The 20,866-nt window shown below is 38.7% G+C and overlaps 1 protein-coding gene and 1 long non-coding RNA gene across 2 annotated transcripts in view; one reads left to right on the forward strand and one right to left on the reverse strand.

Annotated features, from left to right (window-relative positions):
- Positions 1-13,064, forward strand: part of camk1da (calcium/calmodulin-dependent protein kinase 1Da) — a 64,048-nt gene extending 50,984 nt beyond the window's left edge. The window contains exons 4-11 of the mRNA XM_007571665.2: positions 2,215-2,353; positions 4,210-4,336; positions 6,977-7,052; positions 10,217-10,329; positions 11,205-11,283; positions 11,372-11,459; positions 11,643-11,898; positions 12,416-13,064. Coding sequence (XP_007571727.1) covers positions 2,215-2,353; positions 4,210-4,336; positions 6,977-7,052; positions 10,217-10,329; positions 11,205-11,283; positions 11,372-11,459; positions 11,643-11,898; positions 12,416-12,534 — 997 coding nt within the window. The 3' untranslated portion in view covers positions 12,535-13,064. The remainder of the gene's footprint in view (positions 1-2,214; positions 2,354-4,209; positions 4,337-6,976; positions 7,053-10,216; positions 10,330-11,204; positions 11,284-11,371; positions 11,460-11,642; positions 11,899-12,415) is intronic.
- A 2,287-nt stretch (positions 13,065-15,351) lies between these two features.
- On the reverse strand, positions 15,352-20,243 carry LOC107838601 (uncharacterized). Its single transcript, XR_001664687.1, has 2 exons — positions 16,165-20,243; positions 15,352-16,080 (listed from the first exon to the last, which is right to left on the reverse strand). It is a non-coding gene; the product is annotated as an uncharacterized LOC107838601 (long non-coding RNA).
- Between the last annotated feature and the right edge of the window lie 623 nt (positions 20,244-20,866).

A 20,866-nucleotide genomic window follows, 5' to 3' on the forward strand; every position in this document is an offset into this window, starting at 1 on the left:
ATGAAAGAAAGCCAATACTCAAAGTTCTCATTTGGATACAAGTACAAGAATGCATGTGTGTGTGCTTTATCCCTTTCCTGTCACTCCCAGACAAGGCTTCTCGTGAAAACCGACTGTCCTCTTTGAAGAGCGACAGAGAGGATTAGCAGTTAATTCTGATCCCCCTCTTTTCCAGAAACTTCATTAGTTTGACTTCAATAAGCTCTAATCTGATCTGTCGCCATGACGACGCCTAACAGATGCTAAAGGCGGCAGGGTTTGCCCTTGCTGATGTTTTTGCCTGTGTTCAATGCACTTTTTTATGTCTGTGTTGTTGTCAGAGGCTTAGTTTTAAAACATGCTGGATATAGAGGCAATTCTTGAAAAAATAACCTGATGCAATGAAACTGTTTTTAAATTATCTTTGTATTTTTTTGTCAAAGTGCTGTACCTTGAAAAAGTATGACCCTATAAACTTTTCCACATTTTATTGAGATTTTTTTGTGACATACAGAGACAAAGCTGTACAATATTATAAATAGGAAGTAAAACAACAGGTTAGTTTTACACAGAAATTTGAAGGTGTAACCCGTCTGGAGTCTATACTTTATAGAAATACATTTGTACTGTAGTTTACAAGTTCTTTGAGATTAGAATATGTCTTTGCAAAATGACTCACTCAACAAGAAAAGTATAGATGTTACAGAGCAGCATAGGATGCTGCCATTTACAGATTGATATTAAAGTTAATCAACAATAGGGGTCAACAGTATTGTCACAAGATGGTAACAAGATGAAGGAAGCTAATGAAAAAAAAAAAGCACAATTATTAGCGACAACCTTTAGTGGGGTATTGACTGAAATATCTATAAAAAAGTTTGTTTGGAAGTGGAGTCGGAGTTAAGAGTGGTGGGATTGTGATGTGATGCACTTCACTAATACAGACTTCTTTCATAAGTTCATAATTGTAATTTTCAGACAAGATCGGAATTAGTTTGTTCATGCTGCAGTGAAAAAGTCAGATAAAAGAGTCGGATTTTGAAAAAAAAATCTGATTTAGGTCAAATTTAGGAAAAAATAAAATTCAATTTACATTCCACTTGGGGAAAAATATTAAGTTGGATTTAGGCCACATTTGCATGCTGCGAGAAGGTGACCTTAGACTTTATTTGTCTACTTGAGTTGTGGTTCTGCAGCTCCTCCAGAGTTACCTTTAATTCCTGGTTGCTTACTCTCACCTGAAACACACTGTCTCCGAGGTAAAACATGGTGGCGGCAGCCTAATGCTGTGGGGATCATTTTCTTTTGCTGCAGGTGGAAATGTGGTCAAAGTTGATTTGAGTTGGGGGTTCCTGAACGTAAATGCACGCCACACTTTTCAGACATGTATTTCCAGAAACATTTTCAAATACTTTCTCAAGATAATGGCATATTTGCTAAATAATGATTTTGTAAACATTGAAGGATTCTTTTTTTTTTTTTTTAATATCAAGCGTAAAGCGTAAATCAAAGAGGAACACTAAAATCCCTTCAGACCTTTTTGATCAAGACTACTTCAACAGAATACACAGGCTGACATAGAGACTGTCCTCCACCAGGAGGAGCCATAAGTTTGACTAATAGCAGATAAAACACAGCTCACCTGGATAAACTGTGCGTCATTTAAACCTGAACAAGTTATTTCATGTGGCAAAGAGTCATAAAACATAAAAGCAGTTATTGCAAGAATCTCCCAGAGGGGAGAAGTTTTATATGAACTCGAGTTTTTCTTGGATCAGATAGGACATTTTCCCAGATGAATTCCATGTGCAGACACTAAGAGCGCTTGGTTTATTGCTGCTTGGGCTAAAACAGCAAATGAAACCAGGATTAGACATTCTCACTCCTCTGCACCATGGAGTGGGCTTCCCAGCTTCTGATTAAGTTTTTTTTAAGAAAAGTATTGATATGTTTGAAAGCATGATGCATGCTTTAGCTCTGCAGGAACACGTGTGTCTGTGTGTGTGTGTGTGTGTGTGTGTGTGTGTGTGTGTGTGTGTGTGTTTGTTGCACATGCCTCACAGGCTATGACTGGAAACCTCTCCACCTCATAAATAACCTGAAGTGCTGACCCATAAACCCCCCAGCGTCTTGCCGTATATTTCAATGAAAAGGACAGCCATGCAGGCATATTTTTGTTGGTGGGTCTTTTTCCAGTTGTTTACACACACACACACATTATCTCTCTCGCCTCAGGGTGTCGGGGGGAGAGCTGTTTGACCGAATCGTGGAGAAAGGATTTTACACAGAGAAGGATGCGAGCACGCTAATCCGACAAGTCCTGGATGCCGTGAACTACCTGCACAAGATGGGGATCGTGCACCGGGACCTGAAGGTTAGACTGGCATACACACACGCGCACGCACACACACACACGCACGCACGCAAGCACGTACGCACGCACGCACGCACATACACACGCTTATGTGCATTCACCTATTACATTTAAAATTCATTGGAGTAATCTGTTCTCACTTAACATTAGAAATTAGGGGTCAACATGTCACCTGCCAGCTGTTGGAAACAGAAAAGTGCAGAATAAAGCTCTACACTTTGAAGAAAAAGCTACTTTTTTATACGTTCTAAAGTTGCAGCTTGCCAGTTTTGATTAAAAAAAATATGTCAAATCAACAGTAACTTACAGTTCCCTTCAAAGCTATTCAGATACCTTGAACTTTTTCATAATATTTTCAAACTACAAACTTCAGTGTATTACAATGAAATTTTATGCAACGTAAAGTAGGAAAATTATGAAGGTGTTCTAAGTGTTTTGCAAGCAGGAATCTGAGAAGTGTGGTGTGTCTTTTCTATTAATCCACCTTATTCTATTCCATAATTACCAATAAATCTGGCCTTTATGGAAGTGTGGCAAAGGGAAAGCCTTTCTTTAAAGAAAACTGTAAGAAGTTATGTTTGATGCTTGCTTCTATGGAGGATAGATGCTGCCAAAATTGGTAATTGAAGAAATGTCATAATAAAGTAATTAATGTGACAAATATTGTATCAAAAAAGTAAAACAAATGAAGCTTTCACTACTTATTTGATTATAAAGTTTAATTGGTATCTAATTGTTTTATTGGTTTCTTTTTTAATTATTTTATGTTTATATATATTTTCTCACTTTTTCATATTCTGTATTTATTGAAATTTTTTTTAATTACTGTGACTTTTTCTTCTTCTTCTTCTTCTTCTTCTTCTTCTTCTTCTTCTTATTATTATTATTATTATTATTATTATTATTACTATACTTTGATTTATTTTCTCAGACAATGCAAAGCGGAAATATTCCAGGAGAAAAAAAATCAATATATGATAAAGAAAAGTGACGGTAAATAAAAAAGTACTAAATAAATACAGAATATGGGAAAGCAATAAATAATGAAATAAAATGTGACAGCAAATGGTGCTCTGGTCAGACAAGTTAAAAAAATGAACAAAGCTGGTCAACTCTTAATGTCAAGAGTTTAGCATATTAAAGGGAACTTCACTTGTACAAAGTACGAAAATATCAAGCTTTCACAGAACAGCTGTGTTAGATGAAATGACACACTGTTTATTGATTAGGTGTCTTCTAAGGATTGTTGCTTGTATTGAATTTTATTTAGGTGTGGCACAAATTTTAGATTTTCATTTGTAAATATTGTTGAAATGCATGTTTGGTTTAACATAGCAGAAAAAAACACAACAATGTTTTTTCAATAAAAATTTTGTTGGGTTTTTATTGGGAAAACCCTACAAAGTATGATGAGGTTCATATGGAGGCCCATGTCTGACGTGAAAGGAAAAAATAAACGCCCAACAGGAAGTCATCATTTCTGCTAAAATATAGTAGAACAGACGCTACCATCTGTTCTTTTACAGTCATAATCATGAGATAATTTTTACTTTCTAAATCATAATTATGAGATACAGTCATAATTATGAAGTTCAAAGTCATGATTATGAGATACTGATAATACTCATAATTATGAGTTTGAAAGTCATCATTACAAGTATTAGAATGTGTAATGATGACTTTCTGTTTGGCTTTTATCTTTTTCTTTCATGTCCAAAATCGGCTTCCGTAGGGTTTGACAAAATGTGGACATTTCCAGGGCATGAGAATGCTTTTGCAAGCCTCTGTGTATAAATTAATCTATTAGCAGTGGATGTGAAAAAGCATTTTTTTTATTCCATTCTGTCTTCCTGCAGCCAGAGAACTTGTTGTATTTCAATCCACAAGACGAATCTAAGATCATGATAAGTGACTTCGGTCTGTCAAAGATGGAGGGCAGTGGCGACGTCATGTCCACAGCCTGTGGGACGCCAGGATACGTGGGTAAGCCAGTCGGACCTCCCACATTTTTAACATTTAATTTTTACCCCATTAATCAATCAATGTTCCTGTTTGAACTCACAAAGAGAAGACAATCTCATGTCAGCCAGTGGTAAATAGCCTGTAGTTGTACAGCACCAGAGGACTCTAAACCACTTTACATTACATTTAACAACCACACACTTTATTAATATAAACTTATGATCTCCAGCGATTTTTTTAGTTGCCAGTATAGATCCAAATACTAGCATTTTTGCTAACAAGACAGCTGAAATGACTTCATCAAAGCATGACTACATGGTCCCTCCATGCTTCAACCAGGACCTCGACTTACTCTTTATAAACTGCCACGCCAGCCTACAGGAAGTTTTGTTCTCTATTGTTTGCTGCTTTGTGCACCAGAGTAACTCACCAAGATCCAGCACCGACACGTTTCACAGGTTTTTCGTTCTGATTTTCTGTCGTTGTTGTACTGTTTTCTAACTGTGAAAAGGTGGCTTCAAATATCTTCATTTTGCCGTCCGTTCTTGTCCGTTTGTGTCCATGCATTGCAGAAGAAGACATCATACATGGCTGTACATTCTTAGTCATCCTGAACATATCACAGCTGAACTTTTTTGTTTCACTTTTTGTTCAAGAGGCAATTTAGTTCTGAACATGGTGGGAAGCATCAATTCTATAAGTTTAGTCTTACTTAAAAGACTGTCAGCTATTAGCTATGTTTACATCAAAATGTCATGCAAATTCTGCACAAACTTTTAAAATGCTGCAACAAAAGAAAAACTAAATTAGCCACGTTTCCGTCTACTGGTTTGGAGCAAATCCGCCAGTCTGTGCAAAGTGTGATTTTGTCAGATGGTGATTCTGCAAGATGTAGAGGTTGCAAGCTAGAATAGACCACACATCTTAGAAAAATGGAGACTTCTTCCCTCCAAACTGGAGCTTTGAACTTAGAAAGGGTTCTATGGTTCATACCTCTGGTAAGGCACAGACCTGCCAGTGGAGAGGAGCTTTCACTATGTCAGAACTTATCCGGCAAATGTGTTTCTGTCTCCCCTTCAGCACATTAACTCCTTTACAACTGAAACTGGTCAGATTCCTGCAACCCAGCACGGCTTCACTGGGTTTGTGCTTGAAAAACACTTTGTTGACACATTTTCTTTGTTATTGTTCTAATGATTCCAGTGCATTCAAAAAAACACACACACATACACACTGTCTGAAACATCACTGTTGTTGGGCTGTTTTTACTCCAGACGTATGGCATCTATTTATAAATTAGGTTGCAAATAACCAGAGGCACCAAATGAAAACCAGATCTGAATGATGAGCCCTCCAACTTTCCACTTCTTTCTTTTACCATATTTGCACAAAACTTTCATTCACATTTCTCTCCGGTCGGCCTGTTGCCGTCTCCAGTGGAAGTTAAAATGTAGCGGCTGTAAAATAGCTGAAAGTGTTGCTGCAAAAACAATAAAAACTCCATATCGGGTTCTGATTATTGTCCCTGATTTATTTATGCCAATAACAACAGCTCACAAACATTGCATGTACCCTTCAGCTTCTTGCAAGTTTATCATCCTTTGAGCTGAGTTTTCTTCGCAAAATACCCCAAGATCAGTTATGCTAGATAAATACTGCCTGCGGACGTCACCTTATGAGTCCAGCTAAAAGTTCTCATTTGGATTTATGTCTGGACTTTGATTGCACCATTCTAACAGATCCCTGTTCTTTAAAATTAAGCAGTCTGTCATAGATTTTTCTTCATGTTTTTATAGTTGTCTGAGTGGAAAGTGAATTTGCAGCAACATATCTGATGCTGACCAGGGCAGATTGATGTGGACTTAAAATCTGAACGCGGTATCTTGTAGTCTTTTTGTGATAATGAAAAAAAACAATGTATTATTTATTTTTTTAGGTGACTGTATGTCAGTGACACAACACAAATACTGTCTTGAAAAACATTCCCATTTCAATCAGGCTTCTTCAGGACACCACTTAAAGAAGTGACTGTATTAAACCAGTTTTTTTAATTCACCGAAAATGATTGATGTTGTTGTGGAGACAATAGTGAACATAATGTTTCTGATTATGCTGACGATGAAACATATTGAGAAAACTATAAACCAAAATTCTCATCACGATAAATTGTTCACGCTAAGCGATACGATAAATGCCCACCCCTGTGCTGAAGACAGTTTTAGCAGAGATTCCACTAGGAATCGTGACCTCAGTGTGTAAAAATCGTCTTAAATCCAAATCCGGGAAAACAGAAACACTCACACAGGCTTTCACAGTGAGTCAGAACGGGCCAGTAAACACCACAGTGTACTCATTCCCCAACGGGTGTCGGGTCTCAGTTCGTGTCTGGGACGTTCAGGCTCACATCTGAACTGGACAAACACATTTTTTTCTCCGTCAGGTAGAATCCTGAAGCTGGAGCTCCAGCAGCAGCTTTCCCACCATAAAACCAGCTGCCATGTGATTTCCATTTGGACAGACATGATGTGTCTGCATGTTTTCCCTCTTGTCAAGTCCATTAAACTGTTTTTATGTAAAAAAATAAAAAACAGTTATGGAAAAGTCACATAAAACACTAACACATGAGGTCCATTACTGTCTTTTTGCCTTTGTCTTTCTCAGCTCCAGAGGTTCTTGCACAGAAGCCGTACAGCAAGGCGGTGGACTGCTGGTCCATCGGAGTGATCGCCTACATCCTGTGAGTACCAGCCCTCCTCACAATGTTACACAACTCCTCAAAACGTCACACCAGCCTCACACGGGCTCAGTAGATGGGTCGGTATGACAGAAATCTGTCTGAAGACCATCCAGATAAATGATTATATTTTGTTTCAGGAGGCTGACTGGGCCTCCTGTTTACCTACTAAGTTAAACTTGATTTATGGTTTTTAGGGAAGTACCAATCCACTCTTTTCATTTCCGATACTGATACCTGAGGTTTAGTATCGGCTGATACTGATCCGATGCAGAAAAACAGATGGATTGACGTGAAACATTCCATTTTTTTCTTTAACACAGTACATGTACTGAACACATGTACTGAACTAGACATTTATTTAGTAACTATCTGCACCAGTACATCAACACGTTGCCAACAGCTTCACAAGCTTGGTCAGACATGTACAACACAACTTTAATTTATTTAGTTAGTCCAATTATGAGTACAACAGCCAATGAAAAATAAATGCTAAATAAGCTGAAACTGACAAAAACAACAGGTTGACTAACTTGGTCAAACATGCAAAGATAAACTGCAACAAACCTTTCAAATGGTTCAGAGAGCAACTTACAGTTATGATTAGCTTCCTGGTTGTGTCTGCTACTCTGCTTGCTTTTGAAATCATTTAACTAAAAATGTTTGGAAGTGTGTAATAAAATATGTATAAAACTATCAAAGCTTATAAGATTATGCTGTTCGTTTGTTGTACATGGGTCTCGCTTCGTTGGCTTTTGAGAGTTTGTACGATGACATCACAAGCTTTGAAGCTCACAGGACTAATTACCCGAAGCAGTTACACAATCGCAAGCAAACATATATTTGGCAGCCAAACATGATCTTATCAGACCAGAGAAGATTAGATTTGTTTTCAACGTTTTTGACACTTTCCAAATATGAGCCAAGAAATGAAATTAAAAATCCAGAACAGCTTTATTATTTGAACTAAGTCATTTCTTAGATTTTCCTCTGATCAGTAATGCAAGCATAATCATTTAATACTGTTGCTGATTGCTAAACAGATCAAAGACAGAAAATGATTGTTTATTCACAATGAAACTTCAACATTTGCCTATTCAAAAAGCAAGCTGACATTTAAGGAATATTAGCATTTTCATGACGATACACTATCCATATATTTTGCACAATTTGTCTTGGTATTAATGTGAAAACATAATATAAAAAAATTATGTTAGAAAAAAAACATAATTTCCTCTATCCCTACATAGAACCTTGTGGAACTCAGATTATGTGGTTCTAAAAGGCTAACGCTAAACAAGTTACTTTTACATGTTGATCTTTATTTTTCTGAAGATGAATTAGCACTTTTGCTTTTTTTTTTTTTTATTTTCGTAAAACAAAATCATGACTGACGTTATGAAAGGCCTGAAAAAAAAGCATGTGATTAATTCAGGTCAGCTTTTTTTTTTTATTGCCAGTATGCAGCAAATTTCAATCAATCAACCAGTCAGTCAGTCAGTCAGTCAGTCAGTCAGTCAGGTTTATTTTTACAGTACATTCCAGCAACGGGATGGGGGGAAGTAAAAAAAAAACAAAAAACGTGACTTTTAAAAAAAAAGTGCTTTACATCAAAACGTTTTTGCGCTAGAATTAGGTGGTTTTTCAGCTGTAGATGTATTTTGCAAAAAACTGCAACGGAAACATTTTTTACACATGGCACCAGTTTTTACACAGTTTATCTGTAGCATCCTTGGACAATGAGTACCAGAGCTCTCACAGCATCGCACAGTTCATCAAAAGTTGAGTTTGTCATTCGTAAGAGTTGAATCCATAGCTGCTCTTTTTCCACAAAACGTTGCGTACGTACGTAGCCGCTCCCAAGTAGAAGAGGCTTGTCGCTCCAGCGCCTCAATAAGACGTCAACATCTCCTCTGATGACTGGAATATGAATATATCTCATATTTGCATCATTCACAACTATGATTTTTAATGATTATCTTATGAACAAGCTTATTCAGATGTGACTTTGTGTTTTGCATTTAACAGAAACACGGCAATTGCAAAATTGTGTTTACTCAACACTAGCAGAATATCGAAAAAACTTTGCACACATCGGTAAAAATGGTAATGGAAACACAGCTGGTGTTTCTCAGCTTACTTTCTACCTCACTGCTCATTCTCACATATTCCTCTCCATATCATGTGGGTTATCAACAGAGTGAGATATTAAGGGTCAGAGGTCAGCATCATGATAACAGCAGTCAGAGGTGGGAGAGAGAGTTGCCAGGACAGTGATTGACGCGTTCTTTGTACTGACCGCTCAGTCAATCATTTTTTTTTTCTAAACTCCTGGCAGCACAGTGTGGGTGTGTGTGCGCGCGTGTGTGTGTGTGCGTGTGTGTGTGTGTGAGTGCAGGGAACAAGCAGCTCCCTGCTCATAATTAGCGCTGGGATTCAGTCCTTGTTAGCTTTTAGCTGCTGCTCAGGTGGAAAGATCGCATCAAGTAATCATCCATGAAAATCAGCCGAGATCCGTAGTGCGCGGTCATGGATGAGTGTTCAGAAGACACACACCAGGACTTGCCTTCGTCCTGGTGTGTGTGTTCATGTTAGCATGCGTGCTAGATGGAGTGGAGAGTCAGCAGAGTGACAGGTACGTCTTTAATCAAATGGGAAAGCAGGGAAACGGACAAAATGCTTTTCTGTCCTCGCGGCAGGTACAGTCCCGGTCCCTTTCTTCCTGGTGTGTTTTCCCCTTTCTTCCTGTTTTCCGATGTGAATCGATGGAGAACGGTATTTTAATGAGTTTTATGAAAGTCTCTCGGTGCGTCCAGCTCTTTGGTAATGAGGAGCAGATGATGTTTTTTTTTTTTTGTTGAGCAGCAGCTCCGACATTGTTCTTAGTTGGCTCATGTTGAACAATCAGACTGGAACGTCTTAATAAATAGTTTTTACCCAGACTGGAAACCAGTACTCTGATATTAATGGGATTAAGGTGATTCGTTTTGCTGAGTAAGAGTAATCGTATAAAGAGCCTTACAAAAGTATGTGTAAGTCAGGAACTTGGCCTCTTTTTGTCTTGTTACAACCACATGCATTGACATTATCAATAAAACTGAACACTAAATATTTAAATATGCATCCCATAGTTTCTTTGTTGGCTAAATGACTGTTGTTTCCTGCAGGCTGTGTGGTTATCCTCCGTTTTATGATGAAAACGACTCTAAGCTGTTTGAGCAGATCCTTAAAGCCGACTACGAGTTCGACGCCCCGTACTGGGACGACATCTCAGACTCCGGTGAGCCTCAGTCGTCTTCTTCCTTCCTTCCGCGAGTGTTCAGCCGTTTCCTTGCTGCCGTGGGCCTCAGATGCATCACACACCACTTCCACATCACAGTGCCTGACCTCATTCTACAGGAACAATCATGTTTATGTGCGTTTGTGACTTGGGTCATGTGTCGCCGCCGTGGTTACATGTGAACCAGCTGTGTGTGTTGATGTCTGTATTTCTTGATGATTAAGTGCTATTTGTGTTCTGTCAGGTAAAGCTGGTGTTCACATAGTCTGCTCAGACCAGTTAAAGAAACAGTAACAACGTTTAGCCCAATGTGAAACCTTGCGTCCGCCTCTTAGGGCTCTTAGCCAATAGAAAGCCACATAGATTTGCTCTGGTCTAGTGGCATTAACTGATCTTCCAGTTGGTCCTAATAATCCCACATATTTATGTTTATACAACAGAAAAGACTTTTTAATGTCATATCTTCCAAAGAACCAGTTTTCCTGTAAATAGCATCCAATGGTTGCTATGGAGACTTGGTGACTCTAAGTAAGCTTTGAAGATTTAGCTGTGTTTGACTTTTAGGCAGGTGCCTATTGTCCGATGAAGATCAAATCCCGTAATGTCTCCAGTGAGTAAGGTCTTTCCGATTTTTAAGCGTAACTTAAAAAAAAAATTGGTTTGTTGTGGCACGTCATATTAATAACCTCAAGGAAACGGGAAGTTATGAGTTTAAGTTGAATTTACAAACAGAAAATATTTGTTAAATTTAAGCAAATTCAATGTTTTTTTTTCAGTGTTCAATCCATTATCTAAAGCTGCATATGCTTGCAGGCATTATCAATTTACACTGCTATTCATGCCTATTTTTGATTTATATTGTTTTATTTTTTCAGCCAAGGACTTTATCAGCTGTCTGATGGAGAAAGATCCGTCCAAGAGGTTCACCTGTGAACAGGCCCTCAGACATCCCTGGTGAGGGAAACACACAATGTGGAGCCACCGGCGGGACGGTTACAGGCAGTAAATGCATGTTTGTGTAAAAATATAAATGTATGTTTAGGATCGCTGGGGACACGGCACTCTGCAAGAACATCCATGAGTCAGTCAGCCGGCAGATCAGAAAGAACTTTGCCAAGAGCAAATGGAGGGTAACTTTTGTCCATTACTGTAAATTATCTCTGTTATTCAGTCTCCCTGCTGCATGTCTGCAGTTTTACTAGGTCAGTTTGTATCCGTTAGAAAGCTTCTCTGTGGTATTTTCACTGACTGAATGTAAGAATATTACAATTTCTGCATTTTTCCCATCTTTTCTCCTCCATTTTCCTCCCCAGCAAGCGTTCAACGCCACCGCTGTGGTGCGCCATATGAGGCGACTACAACTTGGCAGCAGCATGGGCAGCAGTATGGACGCCTCCAACCCCAGGCCGAGCCAGACGCAGAGGCCGGCCCAAAGCCAGAGCCAAGCGGGCCAGAACCAAACCGCTCAGAGCCAAAACAGCGGCCAGGCGGCGCCAAGCCAGGCCACCAACAGCAACGCCAGCAAGAACTCCTCCATAGATAACAACGTAGCCGCTCCACGCAAAGAATGTGAGTCAGGAATGCCAGGGGGACAGAAATGTCTGAGAGCGTGTTTGTGACTGGTGCAAAAGAAATTCCAACTAAAAGTGATACAAACAGAGACTGTAAGGTGTTTGTTTTAACATCCACCCTTGGTTTTTCCATAACATTTATGAGGGAAAATAATAGAAAGGTAGTAGTGATCAAACCATCAGCAAGTCAAGATGGAAACTCTACAGTCTCTTCTGAGCCAGAGGGAAGGTCAGTGTGGCTTATTAGAGAGCTGTTTGGAGAAAACCTCTCAAAAACAATGTAACAGAACGACTTTATGAAGCTTCTTTCAATTAAATCAGAAGCTGTTTGGAAAATTACCAATTTGAGATTTTTTGGCCATGATGCATTGCACCATACTTGGAGAAAACCAAACAGCTCATCAGCGGAAAGATCTCACGCCAACCGTCAAGGTCTTGGGTGCGTTTTTGGTTTAGGTTATGTCCGACAACCAAATGTTTAGAAACCGTCGCTAAGCTTTGTCTCCTGTTGCTAGGTCTCCCTGCGCCCGTCACCCCTTGCAGCCTGGCATCTGCCGCCTCTTCCCCGGCTCCCGGAACAGAGCTGAACCGGCCCCACCCGTCGGCGGTGCCCGCCCCAATGATGACCAAGTGACGGCAGGTCCCGCGGGGCACCAGCTGGGAGGCCACGGCGCTGTGAGGAACGAGAGAGTCTAAGGTTTCAACAACAACGTAAAAAAGAAAATGTGAAAAGGACGAGCAGAGAAGAGCGCGACCGTACTCTTCACCGTCCTTCCCGCTCTTGGATGCGTTCTCTCTTGTTGGATATGCCGCCCAACTAGTTCCCTGCCCTGCTCGAAGGAGAGCAGAGGACTCCATTACCCACAAAACCCTTACCACGATTGACGCCGCCATTGCCATATGTTACGGCCACCAGGATAGCTTGCAGGATTCTTCTCGTAGCATCAAGCCATCACTGACTCTCACCGAGCAAGTCTGCATGGTCGGCTGCTCTGGGCTTACACTGCAACTTTTGGGGGGGAGGGGCTTATGGAATCTGGGCTGTCCTGTTTCGGTTTATTCCGATTTTTTTTTTTTTCTTTTTCAATTTTTGTTTGTTGGCAACTGGATTGTTTGGTTCTTTCTTCTTCCTGTTCATTTTAAAGGCGGCATGTGTAACTTTCAGAGCGTCACCACTTTGGTATGATTACTGTAAATAAGCCATAGTTGAGATAACTGACGAGGAGTCGGCCCCTTCATCGCTGTTCTTCTGTAGGCATTCCTCTCGATGACGCCCCGTTTCCCATAATTCCGTTGTCTCAAACACACTGCATTCTGTGTTTTGAATATCGAAGCGCAGTCGGACCGTCTTCTCTGCAACGAGCCCTCTTCGTTTGCGCAGACTCTACCAATGTTGATACGTTTGGGTGAAAGTCTCATGAAATCTCCTCAGCTGCTTGTTTTCGACGTTCACGCTTGCAGAAGTGCTTTAAAAGTACCATGTGACTGTTTGGAAATGTGGAGACATGCGCTTTATCTTTTTGGCACAGGGAAAGGTCAGACATGTTGTCTCTGACCAACTAGCTGCCATGCACACGGATTTATCAGACGGATGAAGAAGAAGGAAAAAAAAGAAGATTGTAAACCTAGAAACACAAACGGATGTCTTGTAAAGGCTAACTGTGTGAAGTTATCGAATTCGTTGGATGATTTTCTTTTTTTCTTTTTTTTTGGAACAATCACCCTTTAAAGGAGACACACAGAGGAAGCTGCAGACTGCAGAGAATAAAATAGATCTGTGTTTACCTGAGAACTGCCTCCACATGGGAGTGTTAGTCACTATGAAAGAGTTAGAGACCCGCCAGCAGTGCAAGAAAGTATTCACACCCTTTGAGCTTTTTAGTCACATTGCAACACATTTCAGCAAGTTTGTCATGATGCTGCCGCCACCGTATTTCATCAGTCATTATGTAATGTAGGTGGGGGTTCCCAAACGTTTCCATAACCTCTGACCGGGCCTGCCGCTCCCTAACAAGCCGACCGGCAGAACTGCTACATATAAAGAAACATCAACTTCTACAATGTTTATCTGCACGTATTTTTCACTATTCAATAATTATTACATGGGTTTAGCATAAATGCTAACCTCAAATTGATCAATTATAGCTTGGTCAATTTGACTGGCAAATAAGAGTTAAATAAATTACTTTAACTTATATTTTATTGTAATGATTCAAATAAAAGGAGTAGATTTTATTATTTTTAAAAAATGATTAAAATGATTAAGATTCATTTTTTCTGTGGTTTTCATCTTCCCTCCATCGTTCTGAGGCCCCCTAGTGGCCTCGGAAAATATACATCGAAGCTTGTGCATGCAAAAGTTCAAGGGATGTGGATACTTTTTCTTTAAGTGCGGACGTGTTGGGTCCAGGACGGGTAGGAAACCAGTTGCGAGCGTCAGGACGCCGTCCTCCCTGCCGTTTGTTCCCCTCTCTCTAACGAAGCCATGATCTCACCTGCTGGTTCTTTAAGCTGTCCTCAGGGAAACCTGCAGCTGCACTGTGAGCTGGCTAACTCCAGCTTCCTGTTGGCTTTTTCTTTTTTCCTCTTTTGTTCACAGGAAGCGTTCTGGGCGTGGCTGGGGTTTACGATCCGAGGTTTAAGATCTGAGCTCGGCTCTTATCCCGTCGCATTAAAGACGTGTGACATGAACTTTGAGGATAAAGACAAAACTGGTCCTTTCTGTTGTGGACTTCTTGAAACTATTACCTGATTAGATATAAGCTAGTTTTTTTTGTTGTTGTTTTTTTTTTAATATTAGCTTTATGGATTTGCTAGCTTAGCTTCTTTCCTTTAAGTTTTCTGTGTTTAATGGTCGTTTTCTCTTCTTATTTTTAATTACCCTGATTTAAAAAAGCCAACTGGTAGTATTCTTTGTTTATTATTATTTATTTATTTTTAGACACAATTCAGAACCAGAACTGTTCACTGCCAGGTGCTCACTCTCACACACATATCAGATTGTCAAGTCCTTATTAGATGCAAATTTTTTTGTAATCCCTTTACTGTGAAATGTAGCCAAAGACTTGTTTGCTTTTTGTTTTTAGACTAAATTGATTCATGTTGAAGCGGTTAAAGCAGAGTTACTCTGAGGTGAAGCATTTCGGAACACAAGCTAAAACTAAAGGGCTGATCTCCATCTGCAAACTAATCGAGAAACCTGCTGACCTTTGACCCCTTCTCTGGCCGTATATCTTTATTATCCCCAGTCGTGCTGCTAAAAGAAGAGGGGCGTCTCGGTGACCGTTGGGTATGAAAGCACATCTGGACCCGAGGGGTTGGCAGTAAATCAAAACGCAATCTGCCACATCGTTTGGTACGTTAGGAATCACCTGAGCTTGATTTAAAGGGACCACAGTGAGACATTTCTGAGTCCAAACGTTGGTCGCAGAATTACAATTTTTTAAAATTATTTGCGGCATGGTTTGATCTATTTCTTTATTATTATTTTTTTCTATGCTTTGCTGAATTTTTTTTTTTTAATTAATGCTAAAACTCTTCTTTTAAGGTTTAAGGTCATTATTCTGTGTGTGTAGGTAAAGAATCGCTGTGTTTCCATAACAGGAAACGGTTGACGGTCTCCAGGATTTCAGTGGCTATTTTGCAAATATGTACCAGTACTACTAAATGTTAAACACAATTTTTCACGGGACAGTTAAGATTTTTCATTTATTTATTTTTTTCAGTAATGTTCTGTTTAATGGTAACACACAACCTCTAATTGTGAGATATTTTAACATGGTGGAAGTCCACATTTGTTTTTTTGACGAGGCGTAAGAAAAGTTTAAAAGTTTATTACATGAACCGCTTTGAGGCTTTTCACGTTGGAGTCTTTTTAAAATGGTCAAATTGGGCTTTGGTCATTTCCTGTCTCAGACTAGCTTATTTGCATACTGTATGAAGACCCAAAGAAAGTTACCTAATTCAGTTAAATTGTTAACTGCTTGCCATATTTTAACAGAAACTTCTAATGCCTTTGACAGCCCAGAATAGAGTTAAAGTCATTCTGGAAGCATTTTAATGGCATTAAAATGTTGATGTTGGACATCGACATTATTATTCTGGCTACAATGTCCATAAATAAGTTAATTCTAAATGTTAATACTTTATATTAAATTGGTCTATAATTTAGAAAATATACCTCCCACTCAAACTAATTAATACAAAAGGCCTCATTCACTCACTCACTCACATATTAAATTGGTCTATAATTTAGAAAATATACCTCCCACTCAAACTAATTAATACAAAAGGCCTCATTCACTCACTCACTCACACACACACAACACACACACACACACACGTTTCATTTACTGTATCATTTCAACACAATTATGCAACATACCTCCAATAATATGACATTTATATCTTGAACAGCTGATTTACTTCATGCTGTTTCCAATGCAACACGTCTCCACTCAGAATTGAAGACGGTAATTAGACATGGCAGTGTTCGGTGTGTTCTCAGAAAGAAAAAAAATCCAAAAAATGATTCCCAGTTTTTCCCCCATAGTTTTTTTTTTCTGGTTCCATTTTTCTATAGAAAATCCCGAAAAATGCGTTTGTTGTGTGTTTCTGCGTAACCGAGGGGAACTTCTAAGGGCTTTAGCCAAATGATCACCTTAATCTTATTAATTGCTGTGACCGTATGTGTTACAGTTGATTGCTATGCATTTGTTTTTTTTGTTTTTTTGTTTTAAACTATACTGTTTTCTCTACTTTTTCTTAAATGCAGGACCAGAAAATGCAAAGATTAGCAGCTCTGGTAGGAAGTGCAAAACAGATTCCCTGTTACGTGTTCGACCATTTCAAACATTTACCTTTTAGAATAAAATAGAATAGAAATTCCTCACTAATTGCTCCTAAATAAGGTAGATTTTGTTTAGATAAAGTGTAATTCCCACACATAGGGATGTTAATGAAGCCACCAATTCATGTTTTGTGTTCATCTGACATTCAATGTGATGTCCAGGCTGTAGACTATCAGCTGAGAGGAAACGGAGGATCATGCTCCTCATGTTTTTATGTCCGCTGTTTTTGTTTTGTTTTTGTTTAAAAAAAAAACAAACATCTGAATGAATCTTTTTTTTTTCACATTAATCATGCTACTGTAAATAGATTGTGAATATAAATGATCTTTTTGGAGATATTTATGGAATCTGTGGTTGAGGAGTTTGTGAATGGATGAGGGAAGCTGATTGTATCATCTATGGAATGTTTAATGTTAAAACAACAAAAAAAGGAGAAAAAAAAGCTGAACTCCCCTTTACTTCCTCGCTGCTGTAAGTTTTCAGAAACACCGTCAGCGTCCGTCCAGCCGAACAGAAACAGCATCACTTACAGAACTCAGGCGTATGATTTGTTTTTTATTTTTATTTTATTTTATTTTTTTATTTTTTCCATTCTAAAGGAAGAAATCCAAAGCTGTGATCGACTCAGAAACACACTGTTATGGACTGTTTTGAACTCACTCTCCTTTGATTTTTTTTTTGTTCTTTTTTTTTTTTAATGAAGATGCCGCAGAAGTGCACCACCGCACACAGAAAAAAAAACACAAGCATGTTGGGGAGAAAAAGTGCTTCTAGAATTCAGTCTCACATTGAGTGTTTGCATTATCTTATATGCCCTTGTTACGGTGTTACTATCTCTGTATTGTGTAAAGATATACACAGTTTGATATGCATGAGCCCTCAAATAGCAGAGGAAGAGTTTCAGTCCTATGAACAGGCAGAGTGTTCAGGTATTTTTACTGAATAACTCATAAATATATCAAACTAGAGTTTATACAAAGAAAAATGACTAAAACATTGGAAATTTAAAATATTTTTTTTAAGTTGCTTGTTTGAGCAACTGTTCTCCGCCTGCATTCCATTAACCACCTTAATGCAAAGATATTCATATGCCTTGAACTTTTTCCTGTCTTGTTGCGCTACGATCACAAACATCCACAAATCGAATCGGGATTTTATGTCACAGACCAACGCAAAGTGATGAATGACTGTGAAGTGAACAGAGAATGAGAAATGGTTTCCAGTTTTTCAAACTCTTAGCATATTTGGTTTGCATTTACATTCTCTCTGAAGCCCCTAAATAAAATAACCTAATTAGTTAAATAGGTTTTGCATCCACTTCATAATTCTGTATGTTTTTGTGTTGGTCTATGTCACCAGCTTTCAATAATAACATTGAAGGCTGGTTGTAATATGTAAAAGTTTGTGACTGAGTTTAAAGGTGCAGCATGTCTAGAATGGGCACCAGAAGGAAAAATAAGTCATGGTTTTATTTGGCTGGTCCTGTCTGCAGACTTAAGACAATTGGTAGTGATGAAGGTAGTGATGTTTTTTAATGACTTATTTACGTGTTATTTTAATTGTGTCTTACTTAACGTAAAACACTGCAATTGCAAATTAGTTTTTTTCGACATTAGTGGAATATTGACAAAGTTTTGCGCACATTTTTAATGGAAACAGCTGCTGAGGGTCCCTCACCCAACTGACTCAGTAGCTGTGTAGTCATATTCCCTTTTAACACGCACAGTTTCATTTTCACCAGCAGTTTTTGGTCAGGGAGTGGCTAAAAACAGAAGCATTTTCAGTCGTTTGGCTAGCTTAGGAGGCCAACATTGGAAATTTAGAAAAATTAGCATGTGTTAGCTAGCAACGGTACTGAAAGGATACAAAGACAAGGTGTCAAAATTATTAGGTATTTAATTGTAGTTGACTCCTTAGCATTAGCATGCACTTCTATCTTGCCTTCCTTTTTATAGAAAAAACTAATGACTCAATGGGAGATTTACTTACTTTTCGCTGATTTAGGTGAGCATCCGGACATTGTGCTGATATGAAGGTGGCTTCATACAGTTTGTTTGCTGCTGAGGTTCTTGTCAAGTTAGTGAAACAAAATATTGAGAATGTAAACACCTAGTCAAAGAAGATGGAAAAAAGAAACAAGCAGAAGAAATAATCTTCTTCCCTACTCTGACATCAAGCTAAAGCTAACATCTATTAGCCAAGACCAAAATGCTCAAATTACACTGGGTGGTTGCGCAGAAACTGCTACCTTATTAAAGGTGAAAGGGGTGCACCTGTAATAATTTTCCCACATGAAACATGAACTGAGAAGTGAACATGTAACATTTTCCCACATGGAGCAGCTGCCTGATATACAGAAGCATTTAACTGCTGAAACTTGGAAATAAATTCATTAACAGTATCTCTTTGTTATAACGTCCCATCATAACAAAAATTTTCATTTTAACGTGATATAAAAATATGCTCCTCGGATGAAAAGGCATAAAGGGGCTGGCCGTGACTCCTTCTTCTCATGCCGTTTCTTCTGGATGTTGTTTTACTCTTACAACCTTTCTTAACATAAAATAATATATTTTGTTTTTAAATGAGATATAAATCTTGTAACAAGTTTTTCAAATCTAGTTCAAAGAATAAAGTTTTCTCGTTTTAATAAGCTAATGATCCTGATTTTGGAGGCTCTGTCTGTTGAACGCTTCCTTAGGTATAAAGGCAGAAAAACATTTTTTTAAAATGTTATACTTGCTTGAGTGACCTTTATGTTGTGGACAGGCAGTTACTCTGACTGTAAACAGGTGTTCTCCTCTCAGTTCAGGAAGATTACTGTTGGTGTACCGTCTTTTACTTCCTGTTCCCCTGTAAATAGTCATTGACCTCTTTGGAAGTTACTGCTTAATAAAAACATCAGAACTATAGAAAGGTTCATAAAATAGCACTAGCTTAAACCCCTATTACATTTTGGAGATAGTAGTTGTAAACAGCTAGCTCATTCCTTATAAGGTTTTAACAGATTTTCACTTTACAAATTCCAAATTATCCCTTCAATAGTTTCATTATCAGACATACAAAATGTGATGAAAGCCCTGCAGGATGTAGGAGCTCTGTCTTTGAGAAGAGTTTGGACTGAAACTTTCTCTGCTGTTAGCCGGGGCCCTGTGTCTCTCTGTGGTTGTCCTCGTCCAGAGCCAGCTCAGCTAGCTAGCCGGCCGTATTTACTCTCTGCATGTGACCACAACAAACTCCCATCTTGTGCACCATTGTCGCGTTGACGACACCGGAGCGGGCGCCGCCTGCTGCATTTATTGTGGTGGGATGATGATAACGACGACGATGATGATGATGATGATGATGACTTTTTGTTGATGGGGCTTGTGTTTGAGATGCCTCCGACAATCATGTTCACATATCAGACCTACCATGACGACACAGGCTGGAGAAACTGATTCTGTTTGTTATTCTGGAATAAAACCTGAATGACTGTATGCTGACTACTGTCTGTGTTTGTATGGATGTAAGGTAGTGTGACTACAGAGCAGTCACACTCTATAGTCTTCATTTACAAAGGGGCAGAAAATTCAGTCTCAACACATGCAAAAGTGGTAGATGCAGTTGAAACCAGATATAAACATAAAGGGACTAAAAAGACACAAACATTTTTTTCTTACTGTTTGAAGTTAAATCTGACCAAGCCTTTCTTGATTTAGCTTAGTTAGAAATACCAAAATTATGTCTATTTGCTAAAAAGCTAGAAAAGGTGGTCATACATTTTTTTTTTAGAATTACTTTTTTGTAACTTTCCTCGAATTCGAATGTTAAACACATCAAGGTCGTTTGAACTGTATGACCTTTTGATATTCCCTCCACGAGCTACACTCAGGTTATGTAAATATCTGGTTTCAACAGGCACAAACCAGCCAGAGAAACACGACAAGTTGCTTTCTAATAGACTTAGTTTATTTGGAAAAGTGTCAAAACTATATCAAAAATAAGAGGGGGGCAAAACAGAGGTCAACATAGCAGACATCAGCTCAGGCAGGAACACGGAGAACAAGGGCACAAAGTGACCAACACAAAAATGCTTCATTTATCTCAAAGGGAAATGAAATGTCATAAATCATA

Source organism: Poecilia formosa, unplaced genomic scaffold (assembly GCF_000485575.1).
Source record: "Poecilia formosa unplaced genomic scaffold, Poecilia_formosa-5.1.2 Scaffold284, whole genome shotgun sequence".
In the NCBI taxonomy this organism is placed as follows: domain Eukaryota; kingdom Metazoa; phylum Chordata; class Actinopteri; order Cyprinodontiformes; family Poeciliidae; genus Poecilia; species Poecilia formosa.